This window comes from Electrona antarctica, assembly GCF_951216825.1.
Source record: "Electrona antarctica genome assembly, chromosome: 11".
Classification (NCBI taxonomy): Eukaryota; Metazoa; Chordata; class Actinopteri; order Myctophiformes; family Myctophidae; genus Electrona; species Electrona antarctica.
The window spans coordinates 46,603,968-46,620,889 of record NC_136792.1 but is presented as its reverse complement, the minus strand read 5'-3'; the positions used below and the strand labels follow the sequence as shown (position 1 = coordinate 46,620,889).

Below are 16,922 nucleotides of genomic sequence, written 5' to 3'. Positions count from 1 at the left end.
ACTCTGATGGCAAGATGACCACGGTCTGCAAATGGTCAATAGAACCGACTCTCACAGTAACTAACTATCAACACACATCCTACCAACTGAGTGTGTAACCGCATCACACATTCCACAGCTTCCTCCAGCCTGCTCCAAGAGGCATGGGCAAAAGATGTCTATTACAAAAAGTCAAAATATACAGTAGTCCCTCATTAGGTACATATCAATTGCACCGAGACCGCTGTGCTGCTGGCTCAAATGAAGTAATTCATTAAATGAACCAAACTGAACAGGAAAAACATATTCAGAGATTATGCTGATGTTTTTCTCTACAGTTTTCTAATACTCATTAATCTTGTTAAATGTGTTTAGAGAGAAGTTGCCGGGTCCATAGCATGGATTGCAATAGATTTTAAACTGATACGTTTGAGCCACCAAAACACTTGGGTTAATGTAGAGATACCCATGTACCTGTCTAAATACTTTGTTAATGTCAATGAGGTTCACTCCCACAACACCAGAGGGAGTTCAACAAACCATGTGCAACCCAGATTCGGCACAAATATTTTGAAAACACAGGACATGATGTTAAGTCCATAAGTGCCTAGGGACTCTACAAGGCAGGGGCGTCCTACTCCCTGAGCCAGGCTTGCACTTGACCGCATACCTAAGGATCGAAGACTTGAGCACTGTGATGTCGAGACAGCTGGACAGACACTTCACAGGGGTTGTCAATTGGGGTCCTACTTTCACCAACGTTTCGCTGATTTAACCCCACAACGTCTCCAGTAGGCTCAGCAGTGCATTCTGGCGTCCCAGAAGCACCCCCCTCTGCATCTGCCCAGCCTGCTTATTTGGGAGACCAGCTAGGGTCTTTCCTTTTCAGCCAGAGCCACTGGCTACTCCACTCTGCCAGTCTGGATAACTCCTTGATGGCCCGACGTAGGACTTGTCCGCTGATGTCAAGGTCCTTCATCAGCCTCACAGTTGATGTTGCCACAAAACCCCGACATCCAACTTCTGCTGGACAGTTTTTTGCTCTCCAGCCCCGCTGTTCTGCCTCTGCTGCAAGATCTGAATATCGCAGTTTCTTTCTTTCAAAGGCTTCCTGAACTGCATCCTCCCAAGGGACTGTAAGCTCCACAAAGTACACTCTGCGCTGTGAGTTGGACCACAGGACTAGGTCAGGCCTGGAACTGTGAGTCGTTGGCCCATGTCCACCAGCATCTGCCAGTCTCTGGCTGCCTCCAGTTCACCTAACCTGGGCCTTGGTGGGAACTTCCGCTGTCCTTGTTGCCCTTCTCGAACAAACGCGATTGGGTTGGCTGAGTTGGTTACTCTGGGCGGCAAGGCATTGATGGTGGTTCTCCTGCTTTCCAGAGTTGCTGCCAAGCCTTTGAGTACTTGGTTGTGCCTCCAGGTGTATCGTCCTTGGGAGAGGCTCACTTTGCACCCAACGAGGATGTGTCTTACTGTAGCTCGTGTTGAACACAGGGGGCATGATGGATCTTCGCCCAGCCATTGGTTGAGATTTGTAGGGGTAGGGAGGACATCATAGGTGGATCGAATAAGGAAACTTATCCTGCTTGTCTCCATCTCCCACATGTCCTTCCAGCTGATGTTTCGCTTTTCCACACTCTCCCATCTCATCCACTGGCCCTGTTTTACTTGCGACACAGCCTTGGTACACCTGCTTGCTTCCTCCTGTCGGCGGACTTCGGCCACAACCATTTTACGCCGCTCCCGGGAGGCTGCTTTGCTCCAGCAGGGTCGCTTTTCACCCAACCCCAAGCCACTTCTTCCATGTTGAACTTGGCCCACGATGTCACTGTGGTGGAGAGCAGATTTTGCCTGCTCTACCGCATTCTTAACAGTCCACTTCCTTCCTGTTGCCAGGGTTGGGGCAATAGCTCGGATTACGGTGTCCTTTGATTCTGTCAGGGTCATCTCTAATCTCACTTTCGTGCATTTGAACTCCTCAGTGAGGCTAGAGAGGGGCAGCTGGAGTAGCCCCTGGCCATACAGGGCCACACTACTTAGGCATCGAGGGGCCCCTAACCACTTTCTCAGATGAGAGCTAATCATCCTCTCCATCTTCTCAACTCTTGTGAGTGTGATGTCATACATGCTTAGTGGCCACATAAGGCGGGGTAGTAGGCCGAACTGCAGGCACCAGATTTTCAGCTTGCCAGGCAGCATGGATTTGTCAATGGTCTCCAGGCCTTTGATGAGTTCTTGCCTGAGTTCGTGTGCCTGATCAGAGTCTTTAAGCTTTGAGTCGTACCATCTTCCGAGACTTTTGATTGGCTTTTCAGTGACCGTTGGGATAGGTTCTTCATCGATGAAGAACCTTTGTTCCATCAGTTTGCCTTTAACTATGGAGATGCTCCTTGATTTGGATGGCTTGAATTTCATTCTGGCCCCGGTGATGTTCTGTTGGAGCTTTCCTAGGAGGCGCCTGGTACAAGGTACTGTGTTTGTCATGGTTGTCATGTCATCCATATAGGCCCTGATGGGTGGTAGCCGGATTCCAGAGGTTAGCCGCTCACCGCCCACCACCCACTTGGAGGCTCTTATGATGACTTCCATCGCCATGGTGAATGCCAATGGGGAAATGGTACATCCTGCCATTATGCCAATCTCCATGCGATGCCATGTGGTGGTAAAGTCTGGCGTGGTGAAACAGAGCTGAAGGTCTTGAAAATAGGACTTGACCAGGTGCTTGATGGTCTCGGGTATCCTAAAGAAGTCAAAGGATGCCCAGATGAAACTGTGGGGGACTGATCCGAACGCATTAGCGAGGTCAAGAAAAACAACATGGAGATCCCTCTTCTCCTTCTTAGCAGACTGAATTTGGTGCCAGATCATGCTGGTGTGTTCAAGGCATCCAGAGAACCCTGGGATGCCTGCTTTTTGGACTGATGTATCCACAAGGTTGTTTCTCTCCAGATAGCTGGTCATCCTCTGAGCTATGACACTGAAGAAAATCTTACCCTCTACATTAAGCAGACTGATGGGTCGGAATTGGCTGATATCCGTGGATTCCTTCTCTTTTGGAATCAGGACTCCTACTGCCCTGCGCCATGCTTTAGGTATAATTCCCTTCTCCCAGGCTACTCTCATTAGTTTCCACAAGAAACGAAGAACATCTGGAGCATTCTTGTAGACTCGGTACGGAACTCCATTTGGCCCTGGGGCTGATGAAGCTCTCGCCCGCTTCACTGCGTGTTCCACCTCCCTCCACTTGGGAGGATTAATGTCCATTTGATGTTCAGGTTCCTCAATTGGTGGAATGTCAGATGGAATAGCTATCTGTTCGTGCCGCTTATCATCCGCATACATCGTTTCCAGATATGTTTCCAGCTCCTGCCTTGATGTTTTTAGGTTTCCTCCCTTCTCTTTGGTGAATAGTGTTTTCACGAACTTGAAGGGGTCCTTGAAGAAGCGTGATCTTGCACGTTCTCTCTTTTTCCGTGACTTTCGCAAGTTCTCTGCTCGTCTCAGACTTGTTAGCCGGCTTCTGAGGTTTCCCTGGAGGATGTTGATGCCCTCCTTCTCAACATCAGAAGCCTTCCTCCACAGCTTCTTGAGTTGCCTTCTCTCCCGGATGAGCCGATCGATCTCCTGTTGTCGCCTGGACTTGCTCTCTAATGCTGGTAGTTTTGCCTGCTTGCTCCTTACTTCATACCGTTCTGCTCCGTATGAGTAGATGATGTCTCCCATCTTGTCAAGCTTTCTTTCAACTGTGCCGCTCATGCTTTGTAGGACACTGGTCAGGTCCCTGTTTATTGTCTCCCATTGTTTCTTCTCCGAGGGTCCAGGCCATTTCACCTGGGGTTTGTTTCCACTGATCTTCCTCTCCATTGCTGGTTTTGGCTGGATGGGCTCCATACATTCCTCTGCCTCCGCCACTGTGCTTGAGTTTCCTTCTTCAGGGGGGCTGATGTTCTGCGAACTTTGGTGAGATTCCGGTCGCTGAACTTCATTCGACTGACTTGATCGACTTCTCAAGCAAGGGACTATGCCAAGGGACTATGCCACCAAAATGTGGAACGCCCTACCAACTGTCATTAAGACATGCAAATCCCCTGACTCCTTCAAAACCGCTCTCAAAGGGCACCTTCGGACGGCTGCAATTCGAAACTGGCCCCTGTAAAATCTGAATCCCCCACCCACCCCTTTTTTTCCCCCTCACTGTATATGTTTTTCCCCTTTTTTACCATATGCTTTATGGTGACGTCCACTCACTGAAATGTACTGTATTTCTGCAAACTGTTAATAAATACTTCAATCAATCAATCAATCAGAGCAGGGATTCTCAACCTGGGGGTTTGCGAAACTGAATGGCTGGAAAACGGAAGGTACGAGTTTACATAGTACACATGCATTACATTCATAAACGTTTGTTAATGATTATATCTGGTTTCAGTATTTATTTATGATGGGCGGCGGTGGCTCAGGGGTAGAGTTTCCTGATGGTTACCGCTAGGCATGTCCCGATACCGATACTTGTATCGGAATGCCCTCCGATATGCCCTTATTTGGTCATATCGGAATCGGCAAGTACGCCCCGCACCAATCCGATACCAAATTTTATTTAATCACGTGATGCGCGCAGCACGGTGAGACGGGCCGCCGGTATTGAAAACGCGCATCTCCAGCCATAGGTGTGAACGGCTTTGCCGACGTGCGAATGGGGGACAATTTAAAACAAAGGCGGCTTGCTGTAGTTTGCGACTAACATAAATTTGCATGCACAAGGGCTGCCAGCCTGCCAAGTAGGCTATCTTTTGTTGTTTTTCTTTCTCCCCCTCTCTTCGAAGTTAGACTGGACAAATAAACTCTAAACTGACTGGGCCACGGTGGGCTCACGAGAGAGAGAGAGTCGCGTTAGAGAGTTGCGTTAGAGAGAGAGAGAGAGAGAGAGGCAGAGAGAGAGAGACGCAGAGAGAGAGAGAGAGAGGAGGGGTCACGTTAGCAACAGGCTAAGCTCACAGCATATCGGTACGTTCGTTCTATAAAGGGTAGATCCGCTCCCGTTTGGGGGCTGCTCCCAGACCCTAAACGGTAGCGATCTACCCTTTAATAGAACAAACGTACGGTGCATTCGTTGCATGAAGCGTAGATCTGCGAGCTCGCAGCACGTCATGTCACAAACCGAAACAGCTCTCACTTGGTTTTGTCATTTTCCTCCCTCCGCAGTTAGACTGCTGCTCTGTACTGTGTGCTCTCGTTAGTTTTATTGTCCGTGGCCATGAAAAGTGCGTTCTCTCCCGAAGTTTGTTTGTTAGTTGCGTTGTGCGCGAGCAATGCGACCACCGGCATAGTGACAGCCAGTCAGCCAGGGCAGCGAAGGTACGATACGGCACTTGAAAAACACAAAAAACCTGGCTAATAAAAGGACGTTTTTTTTATATACTTAATTCAACGCCACCCCGGTAATTAATAGGGGGGCGGCTTTTTATTGAAGGAAGGAATGTATTTGAGGATTTACGGTATGTATTGTATTTCAAGACCCAGTAGTAAAATGTAGTGCAAGGGATGTTTTGGTTGATGTGTGTGTGTGCTTGCAAAGTGGAACATCACCAGGGCTAAACGTCACGTTATTCTACGTGATAACGCAACCAACATGAGTACATGTACTTTACACTTTTTTTTAAAAGCATCGGTATTCGGTATCGGTATCGGCTAACACAGAAATTGTTGGATCGGAATCGGATCGGAAACAAAAAAAGTGTATCGGGACATCCTTAGTTACCGCAAGGTCGCCAGTTCGAACCCGGGCTCCCCCAGAGTTAGTGTCGAAGTGTCCTTGAGCAAGACACTGAACCCCTAATTGCTCCTGATGTGCTGGTTGGTACCTTGCATGGTTTCTGCCGCCATCAGTGTATGAATGGGTGAATGTAATGCACAATCTATGTAAAGCGCCTTGGATAAAGGCGCTATATAAATGCACCATTTACCATTTACCATTTTACTTTATCTGTTATTAAGGTTATTGTAGCGGTCAATTTGTGTTGGGGGTGACGAGACATGGCCAAAGCATTTCCGGGGATCCCCAGCCAAAAACATGAGAACCCCTGCTGTAGAATGTAGGACTCTTATTGGTCTTTTTCTTTTTTTTTCTTCCTTTTTTTTGTGTCTAAATAAAGATTATCCAGTACAAGAGTACTGAATCTGCGTGAATCTGCCTGTGCAAAAAAATAATAATAATTCCCCTCGGCAGATATAGTATGGCCAAGCCCATGGGCGGAGTTAATGTTTTGTTTTTGTTTTTGTTTTTTTTATGTCTGGGGATTCCCCCCAGACATTCGTACCCCCTGGGGTCAAGTTCAAGCTACGCCCATGGCCAAGCCAGGCTAGTCTGGTGATGAATAAATAAGTCTATTTGAGAGCTGCATGTTTAAATGGGAAGGACATTGGAACAGTCAGAGAATAAACCATTTGTTAAGCTCTAAAGTCGACGGCACAAACAAGAGTTGTCACTGTGACCTTAACAGACATCCTTCCTATTTCAAGTACTGCATGGAATATTGATAGTTTTTCTTTCATTTTTTTCCCCAATAGAATTTCATGTTAAATATGCTTCGATTCATAAATAACAATTTAGAGCAATGTCTCTAGACAGAATTGTGACTAGGCATCACCAATTCAAAGGCAAATGAAAGCATACATCAAACGTCATTGTACATTGCTCTGGAGAAATGCCACTTAATTATTTTCATAAGAACTAGCCACTTCCAGCGTTAGAAGTGTCAGAAACCTCATTAAAATGCATATCGTCTTGATGTCTGAAAATGTGAAATGTACGTAGTAGCACCCCCACTTGAATTTCTACACAGTGAAATCATCAGTGATAATGTATCCGTCTATAACTCAAATGTAACCAATCAGATCCTCACGTGTCTGGTTAGAGTTAACCCATTCAGACCTGAGGACGCATCTGTGTCGCCTTAGCTTTGAACCACTTTAACCATTATTTTAAACTTTAGCCGTTGAAAAATAGCAGATCTAAAAGCTCAGCTATTTATCATGTGTGCAAATCTTTGAATATATATTCTTTCACAGCAAACATTTTTAACTCAAATATTTGCTTCTGAGGGGGGGGGGGGGTGTCCCTGGAACAATATATTTTCAGATGGGGGGGTCGCGGCCAAATTCATATAATTCTTGGGGTCCTTGACATGAAAAAGTTGGAGAACCACTAACATAGAAACATGTTTTTTTCTTTTTCTTCAGAAAACGGATTCAGAAGACATTTTGTAGAATCTGGTCTCAGGTCTTAATATGTTAATTCAACACTGAGGATTTTACGGTGTATATCGCGGTCCCCCAGAGAAACTCTTGTCCTTCTCCAAAGTGGACAGCTCATATAAAACTCAAGTCTATCAGCAGCAAGGTCATGGAACGGAACACTATTAACAGTGTCCCTGTAGCAATGTGAACATGTGGGATGGAGACTGATGTTATGTTAGGCCTTGCACAACCAATACCGAGTGTCCTCTGGACCACACCTGGCGGCACAAAGACGCTGGCACTTAAACATTTAAAGTGCAGACTCACTACCAATCTTCCGCCGTAGTCTGAAAACTCGCGTCTTCAGACACCATCCTAGCCCACAGCACTTGCACTAGCCTTGACGACCTTGAAGGCATACACAAAGGCTGAACTTATGAAACTTAGATTGCATTCTTGTACAGCTATTCTACTGTTAGACAGATGTTATGTTCTCATGCTCGTTGATGATTATTTCTATGTATTTGATGTATTACCATGTGTTGTTCTTGCTTACTGTAAATCGCTCTGGATTAAAGGACCACTTCATCACTTTTCAACCTATCTTCATATAATCTCACTAATAATCATGATAAAATACCATCAATCTTTTCTACTCAGTCTGTGTCTCATGGGAGGGCTGTGGGCAGTTCAGAAACCCGTCCACCAGTGACATCATCGATGGGGAATCCAAGCTAATAGTAACTGCAGGATTTCTAGCCCTGAAAAGTTGCAAGGCGAAAATGGAAGCCATCGTTCTCACGATAATAAAAAATCTAAACATTTTGGTAAAACAAATATTGTTTCAAAAAAATCTGCCTAACGATGATGTCACTGGTGGACGGGTTTCTCAACTGCCCACAGCCCTCCTATGAGACCTATATCAGAATGAGTAGGAAAAAAAATCTATTTCCATTTTATCATGATTAGTAGTGGGGACCTATTATATGAAGATACTGTAGGTTGCAAAGTGTTGAAGTCGTCCTTTAATTATTTTTTAGGTTTTTAGGTATTATATAATTTCCTTTTTTATTGGTTATGCTTTTTTTTCTTGTTTGATAGGATAGTAGACAGATAGGATAATTGAAGGGGGAAGAAATGGAACACATGTCAAACGGGGGAGGGGGGTGCAATTGTGCAATTGTGTGGTTGAGGTGGACATTGCCTCCGGACTAATATAGAATGTTTTGCAACGATTGGCCTCCTGCTAGCGCTATAACAGGCCGATGTGAAACATTGGGGCAGAGATTCTGCTCTGGTGTCCAGGGATCGTGTGTGTGTGTGTGTGTGTGTGTGTGTGTGTGTGTGTGTGTGTGTGTGTGTGTGTGTGTGTGTGTGTGTGTGTGTGTGTGTGTGTGTGTGTGTGTGTGTGTGTGTGTGTGTGTGTGTGTGTGTGTGTGTGTGTGCGCGCGCACAAATTCACGTTGATCGGGCCAGCGGTGACGGAGATAGAGGGACGGACGGACAGACAGGGTGCAAAGCGTAGAGAGAGAGTGAGATCCATTAGCTGTAGTAGCAGCACTGACCTCTGAACCCGTGGATCATGTTCTGGTGTTTCTCTACAGACTCCTGGAGGATGGTCTCAGCAGGGTCCATCTTCTAACACCACTCCGTGCCCACTGGGTTAGTGTGGTGTCTGGTGGTAGGAAAACACAGTGCCCATATTTTCAGATGGGGGTCCGGTGGACAATTACATAATAATATTTGTAGGTCCTTGACCTGAAAATGTTTGAGAACCACTGACAGAAACATAGGTTTTATATGAAACTGTTAGGATTCACAAGACATTTTGTAGAATGGGCCTAAGGTCTTGGTTTAAACTGCTTCTATCCTCAAAGGCGAATCCCTCAGGAGCTGTACAGTTCAACTATCGTGCTGCTGACAGATCTTCGTTGCAAATTGAAACTCTGTCTTGGGAGATTAGGGATGGCATGCACTGACACTGCTGCCGTTTCACTGCTCAATAGTGACTCTTCAGTGTTGGTCTATATCTATTAAAGCAACCAGAAGCTCGACAAGACAAAATAAATTCTCACCCGTGTGAAGTGAGGGGCGCTCTCTTATCATCGTACATCATCATGACGTAACATGTCGATTTGCTCAGACACATATGACGTAAATTCTCCATTTATTGTCAATGGGAATTTAATCTTCGTGTAGGAGGAAAATAGCCGATTTGCTCGTCTACATCTCATGTAAATTATAATTTCATTGTCAATGACATTTAATGTTTGTGTTAGGACAAAATAGCCGATTTGCTCAGACACCTATGACGTAAATTCTCCATTCATTGTCAATGGCATTTAATGTTTGTGTTAGGACAAAAATGAAGCTGAATATAGCTGGGGGGAAGAATAGAGAAAAAAAAGAAAGGAAGTGATGTATTTTGCATCACAGTACTTTCAGTTGCGCAATAACATAGTAGTTATGTTGCATAACACTTAGCAATATTTGTGTAAAATGTGGAGTCATTTGAGCTTGCGTGTGCTGCGAGACATGAGAACAAAGCTGTCTCGAACTCCATGGCCATCGTCTTGGATTAGTGTAGCTGGATGAGTCAGGGCAGTGCTCTGTGTTGCTAATTTAAAGTTAATTAGTTAGTTTTTAATTACGTATATGTGAAAATAAGATAACTGTGAACTAGAAAAAGTGCCCTTCTGGGCACAGGTCTCCACCAGGAGGATAGGAGTGTGTGTGATGTTTGGCAAAATGTTTAGGAGTAAAATGTTGTTGTTTTTGTGTGTGTGTGTGTGTGTGTGTGTGTGTGTGTGTGTGTGTGTGTGTGTGTGTGTGTGTGTGTGTGTGTGTGTGTGTGTGTGTGTGTGTGTATATGTGTGTGTGTGTGTGTGTGTGTGTGTGTGTGTGTGTGTGTGTGTGTGTGTGTGTGTGTGTTGCGACTTGGCCTGTTGTAGCACCACTATGAGGCTGATTTGAAGTGGCATTTCTTCCTCAACCTGAACCTAGTGGGAATATGCATGCACAGTTTCACCGCAATTGGACGCTGTGTTGAGGAGTTGTGGCGATTTGTACAAAACGGGTACAAGGCGGGCTACTCCTGAAAGGTTTAGAAGCCAATCGTAGCCAATCAGGATGGATTATGAGAAATCTAACAAACATGTCTTGATCACATGACTATGGAGAGCATGTGTACCGATTTGCGTGAAATATTGATAAAATCTGAAGGAGTAATATTAGAAAATGTGTTTTACATATATCGGCCTCCTGGTGGCGCTATAAAGAGGTTTTTCCTTGGCCTCTATGGAGTGTGCAACTGTGCATACAAAGTTTTGCACAGATCCATGCAGTTAGAGGTAAAAACACGTCCAGTTATAGCGCCACCATGAGGCTGAGTTGAAAATGTTGAAGTGGCATTTCTTCCTCTGCCTAGTGGGAATGTACATTCACAGAAGTCACACGATGTATTCATGATTTGCGGCATTTTGTTTGAAACTGAGCACTCCTGCAGACTTTGGAAGCCAATCTTAGCCAATCAGGATGGAGTCTGAAAAATCTGAAAGACAAGTTACTATATATTTACCCAGGGTAACTGGACTAAGCATCAGATACTTGTTTACAGCCAGGCCCTGCTCATAGAACATGTCATGGTAGTGGTTCAATGCCTTGCTCAAGGGCACTTCAGCGGTGGTAATTAACGTGCCGGTCCGGGGATACGAACTGGCGACCTTCCGGTGTCAAGACCGCTCCGCAAACCGTTCGGCCACCGCTGCCACTTAGACATGTTTCGTTGAATGGCTCTAGAGAGACTGTGTACCAAAATCTGTAGGTGTACTGTCCAAAGCCGGAGATTAGCTGTCCAAAGACGGACGGACGGACACACGGACGGACACACACACACACACGGACGGACGGAGTGCAAAACATACTCTCCCCCCATGCCTTCGGCCTGGTGGAGACAATAATGTTGTTATCAAATTAAGATGTTATGAAGTGAAATCCAAAGCTGAAAATAAACCGTGAAGGCCATTCGGCGTTCCACCCAAAGAAACAAAACATATTTCAAAAGGACACATTTCTTCCTCTAGTCTAGAATGTTCCCAGGTTGAATAAGGTGAGTTAAAGCAGTGTGTGGCAGCCACACAATCCTTCACTGTCCTAATAAGGGCAGGTTTGTCCATTCTGTGGCCTGACACTAATAAGGGCAGGTTTGTCCATTCTGTGGCCTGACACTAATAAGGGCAGGTTTGTCCATTCTGTGGCCTGACACTAATAAGGGCAGGTTTGTCCATTCTGTGGCCTGACACTAATAAGGGCAGGTTTGTCCATTCTGTGGCCTGACACTAATAAGGGCAGGTTTGTCCATTCTGTGGCCTGACACTAATAAGGGCAGGTTTGTCCATTCTGTGGCCTGACACTAATAAGGGCAGGTTTGTCCATTCTGTGGCCTGACACTAATAAGGGCAGGTTTGTCCATTCTGTGGCCTGACACTAATAAGGGCAGGTTTGTCCATTCTGTGGCCTGACACTAATAAGGGCAGGTTTGTCCATTCTGTGGCCTGACACTAATAAGGGCAGGTTTGTCCATTCTGTGGCCTGACACTAATAAGGGCAGGTTTGTCCATTCTGTGGCCTGACACAAGCCTGACTTCGAACGCTTTTATAATGACCAAGCTAAAAAAAGAAACAAAATAAAATCCATCTAAAAATCAACTAGCGATGGTCTATTTAAGCAATATATTACACTCGAGGGTGTGGGTTAACGTGATTATTGCCACGACAGTGATGCGGTAAGGAACGAGACAAAGTCGAGCATCACTGAAGTGGCAATAATCAGGTTAAACCACACCCTCGAGTGTAATATTGCAATTATACAACAGTTACCCTTAAAACTAAGAAAATCGCTGAAAAAATATATGTTTTTAATGACAGATGTAGTCACTACGACCACAAATGTCCCAAGAAACTAGCTAGCCTAGCCACCGAGTTTGCTAGCGCTCTGGGAAAACAGAGCAGCTGAATTATTATTATTTTTTTTTCGTTTTGATTAGGTGGTGAATGGTGCTGGTTTGATCCACGGCTAGAAGCCGTTTCAACCAATCAGATTGCTTCCTCGAAACGACCTGTTGTATAATTCAGTATCAGTAATGCCTTTTGACACTGTGTCTGATTGACTTGCCATATAAACACATCACATACACAGACACATAAACTGCCAATGCCAATCCAATGTAGTGCCATGACACTTACAGCTAAAGGCCTATGGGACATGTCATCCCAGATGGAGCACCAGAAGAGAATGGCATGTCCTCAGAGGCAGCGTACACCGTCAGCGTCATGTCACAATGTTCCATCTACACGGTTAATATTTGAAAGGGAATTTGGAGGAAGGGTGGCATGTTCTCTCACCCCGTCTCTCACCCATGTCAAAATTAATTAGCCTCCACCTTATCCGCCTCTCCATTATGCAGGGGGTACTAGCGTTCCATCCCTTAATCACCAGACACTTCTCCCTTCTGGCTCCAAAACTATGGAATGCACTTCCCATTGCATATTATGTAGACATAGCACTCACTCTATAGTGTATACTAGTTTCATTGTACAGATATTCTGTTGTTAGCTTATGATGCTTGATGACTATTTCTATGTATTTGATGTATTACCACCATGTGTTGTTTTTGCTTACTGTAAATCGCTCTGGATTAAGAGCATCTGCCAAATGCCTGAATTGTAAATTGTAACATGGTTGAGAGAGAAAGCATTACTCAATGACAGAGAATGATTATAATTAGCAAACATGAAATAAAGGGGTTCGGTTAGAGATATATATATATACTGTTAAGCTGGGTCCCAATTCGTTATAATCGTGCACTTGGTGACAAGTTTTTGATTTTTGGCATGGTGTTAGGTATGGTTATAAGGTTTTCAAAAAGCATCGCAAACGAGTTGGGCTCGCCCCCCTAGTGGTCCGTTTGCAATGAATCTAATATTAAATGGGCCAGTATATGGTTAAAAACCATAATAAGGGATAAAAGAAAAAATTCAATGGATTCTATTAGTATTGGGTATGCTAAATAACATACTAAAAATGTAGGAAAAAATAACTTCTGGAAAGGCATAATTTTCAAGATGGTGTCCACGATGGCTGCCGTGAGCTTAAAATGCCTATAAACTGGGATTTAATACATACAAAATCATAACAATTATGCACTTGGTGACAAGTTCTTGATTTTTGTCATGGTGTTAGGGATGGGCATAAGGTTTTCAAAAAACATCGCAAACGAGTTGGGCTCGCCCCCTAGTGGTCCGTTTGCAATGAATCTAATATGAAATGGGCCAGTATATGGTTAAAAACCATAATAATGGATAAAAGAAAAAATTCAATGGATTCTATTAGTATTGGGTATGCTAAATAACATACTAAAAATGTTGGAAAAAATAACTTCTGGAAAGGCATCATTTTCAAGATTGCGTCCACAATAGCTGCAAAATTCCTATAAAGCTGGGATTTAATATCCCAAAATAATTGATAAAATAGATTTTCCAATGGATTCTATTAGTATTGGGTATACTAAATAACATATTAAAAAAATGGATGAAAATAACTTCTGGAAAGGCATCATTTTCAAGATGGCGTCCACGGTGGCCTCAGTAAGCTTAAAATGCCTATAAACTGGGATTTAATACATAAAAAATCATAACAATTATGCACTTGGTGACAAGTTTCTGATATTTGACATGGTGTTAGGTATGGGCATGAGGTTTTCAAAAACCATCGCAAACGAGTTGGGCTCGCCCCCCTAGTGGTCCGTTTGCAATTAATCCAATGTTAAATAGGCCAGCGATGGTTTTTGAAAACCTCATGCCCATACCTAACACCATGTCAAATATCAAAAACTTGTCACCAAGTGCATAATTGTTATGATTTTGTATGTATTAAATTCCAGTTTATAGGCATTTTAAGCTTACTGAGGCCACCGTGGACGCCATCTTGAAAATGATACCTTTCCAGAAGTTATTTTCACCCAATGTTTTAATATGTTATTTAGCATACCCAATACTAATATAATCTATTTTATCAATTATTTTGTTTTTTAACCATATACTTTAATATTTGATTCATTGCAAACAGACCACTAGGGGGCGAGCCCAACTCGTTTGCGATGGTTTTTGAAAACCTTATAACCATACCTAACACCATACCAAAAATCTAAAACTTGTCACCAAGTGCACGATCTTGTTGATTTTGGACGAATTGGGACCCAGCTATGTACAATAAGTAAGGAAAGGGAACATACACTACATTCTGGTCTATTGAACTATGTGAGGAGGAACATTTTGGAGAGTCTGGATCTGGGATTTACAGATGAATCAATTGGCCATCAGTGTTGGCCAATAATAACGTCATTGTGAGCTGATGAGTCCAGTCCAAGTTCTGAGGCACAGAAGTCAATCTCTTGTTAGCCTCGCGTGGCCAGACTGTTGCCGCTCGCAATTTTCAAATGCTTCCATACATTCTGGAGCAACGGAAGCTCTGATCGCGCAAATTGATCCTGATATAAATAGAAATCATCTAAGCATATATATTTGGTTGCTGAGCAGAGAAAAAAAAAAGGTAAATATATTTTCCTGAACGGCACGAAAAACTACGGCATGTGTAGTTCCAGACTCTATATAGCATTCAGAGATTGTGGAATAGTTGTGTGGCTACGCGAGACAAACCTCTTGTCTTTTCTCCAGACGCCTATACCTCCAGCAGAAGACACACTTGTCCATTCCCCAGACGCCTACCTCCAGCAGAAGACACACTTGTCCATTCTCCAGACACCTACCTCCAGCAGAAGACACACTTGTCCATTCCCCAGACGCCTACCTCCAGCAGAAGACACACTTGTCCATTCTCCAGACACCTATACCTCCAGCAGAAGACACACTCGTCCATTCTCCAGACACCTATACCTCCAGCAGAAGACACACTTGTCCATTCTCCAGACACCTATACCTCCAGCAGAAGACACACTTGTCCATTCCCCAGACACCTATACCTCCAGCAGAACACACACTCGTCCATTCTCCAGACACCTATACCTCCAGCAGAAGACACACTCGTCCATTCTCCAGACACCTACCTCCAGCAGAAGACACACTTGTTGGCGCAGGCCAGGCTGGGAGTTGTCTCCATGCAGCGGTGAGACTCGATGCCATAGAACGTGTGCTTGTAGCAGCCTCCTCTGCCTCGTAGCATAGACTATAGCATGAAGGGAAGAAAAAAAACACCTTGTTGGCTTTGTAGATTCCATTTAGGTCACAAAAGTCTACAACAGTACAGCATGCTGCAAAGCGTTTGATACACTACCGTACCTTGGTCCAGCGGCAAAGTTTCACACCTGAGTGACTTCCAATGAGTTTGTATCCTGCACAGATAAAGAGAAAAAAAGTTGTGTAAGAAAAGAAAAACCTGCAGAAGCTATTGCTGACCAACTAAGAATCACATGATTACATTGTTTAACCAATGTGTAAATACACATCACACCTGTGGGAACTGGGCGGTGCAGACTGCTCAACAACACCGCAGGCTGGCTGCCAGCCGTATTGCAGCTGTTGTTTATGTGAGCTTGTAGATCTGCTATTTCTTGAATAGCCAACGCTAAAATCTAAAATGACACAGATGCTTTAGCGGTTTAAAGAGTTAAGTAGAAGTCGCTGGTGCTGAATGGCTTTAAAAGCCATTCAGATCTGAGACCAGATTCTACAAATGTCTTCTGAATCATGACGGTTTTCTGAAAAACCCGTTTCTGTCTGTGGTTCTCCAACTATTTCATGTCAAGGACCCCAAAAATGATATGTAATTGGCCACCGACCCCCCGTCTGAAAATATGTTGTTCCAGGGAAACCCAGAAGCAAAGACAATGAGTTAAAAACGTTTGTTGTGAAAGAATATATATTCAAAGATTTGCATTTCTCAACAGCTAAAGTTTAAAATAATGGTTAAAAGCTAAGGAGACACAGATGCGTTCCAGGTCTTAACCCCCTTATGACTATTGACGTAATTGACGTAATGAATCAAAAAAGCCATCATAACCCGTTGACGTAAATGACGTAATCGTTTAATTCCCTATAATCGGGGCTTAATGTAGCATAATGTAGCAACATTTGGCTAGTTTGGCTAACGACCGATGTAATCTACCTAAAACCGGCCGAAATCCTCACGTGCACGCTCTCTCACACACGTGTGCGGTCTTTATGTGCATCGTTTATTAAAATAAACGATGATAGCTTAGCATCCCGGACATCTGACTGTGTAACACAGTGAAGAAAGCTAGCGGATGTTGTGATCTATAGAACCGGAAATGACATCGCCAGATTCGCTCTATTTGGTAAAAATCGGCATAATGGTGAAGTTACCGCCACCATCAGGACTGGGTATAATACTATAGGATTAGCGTGTCAAAATGAGATATAGTGTGTATGCACGGATTTTTCTATTGGCATTAAAATGACAAATTAAACATATGAATAGTGCAGGTAGAAGGCACTGTTAATTAGGGTGGCCATAAGAGGGTTAATGGCTTAAGTGTGAGCTGATAGAAGGATGCTTACGGTTACAGAATAATGATTGTTACTGCTGAAAAGAGATATCCCTTCATTTTAACACTTTAGGCAAATTCACTGATATGACTTCATTATGTTTCAAGTGTCTGCTCTAGGTT

General features: G+C 44.0%; 2 protein-coding genes across 2 annotated transcripts in view; one reads left to right on the top strand and one right to left on the bottom strand.

The window, feature by feature from the left end:
• The window catches only part of LOC306932808 (S-adenosyl-L-methionine-dependent tRNA 4-demethylwyosine synthase TYW1-like), a 285,807-nt gene that overhangs the window by 260,516 nt on the left and 8,369 nt on the right, over window positions 1-16,922 (top strand). The window lies entirely within an intron of this gene.
• The window catches only part of LOC306932932 (S-adenosyl-L-methionine-dependent tRNA 4-demethylwyosine synthase TYW1-like), a gene marked incomplete at both ends in the record, with an annotated part of 83,893 nt that overhangs the window by 61,334 nt on the left and 5,637 nt on the right, over window positions 1-16,922 (bottom strand). The window contains 4 exon segments of the mRNA XM_079514905.1: window positions 8,784-8,856; window positions 8,860-8,893; window positions 15,342-15,460; window positions 15,574-15,626. Of these exon segments, the coding sequence (XP_079371031.1) occupies window positions 8,784-8,856; window positions 8,860-8,893; window positions 15,342-15,460; window positions 15,574-15,626 (279 nt within the window).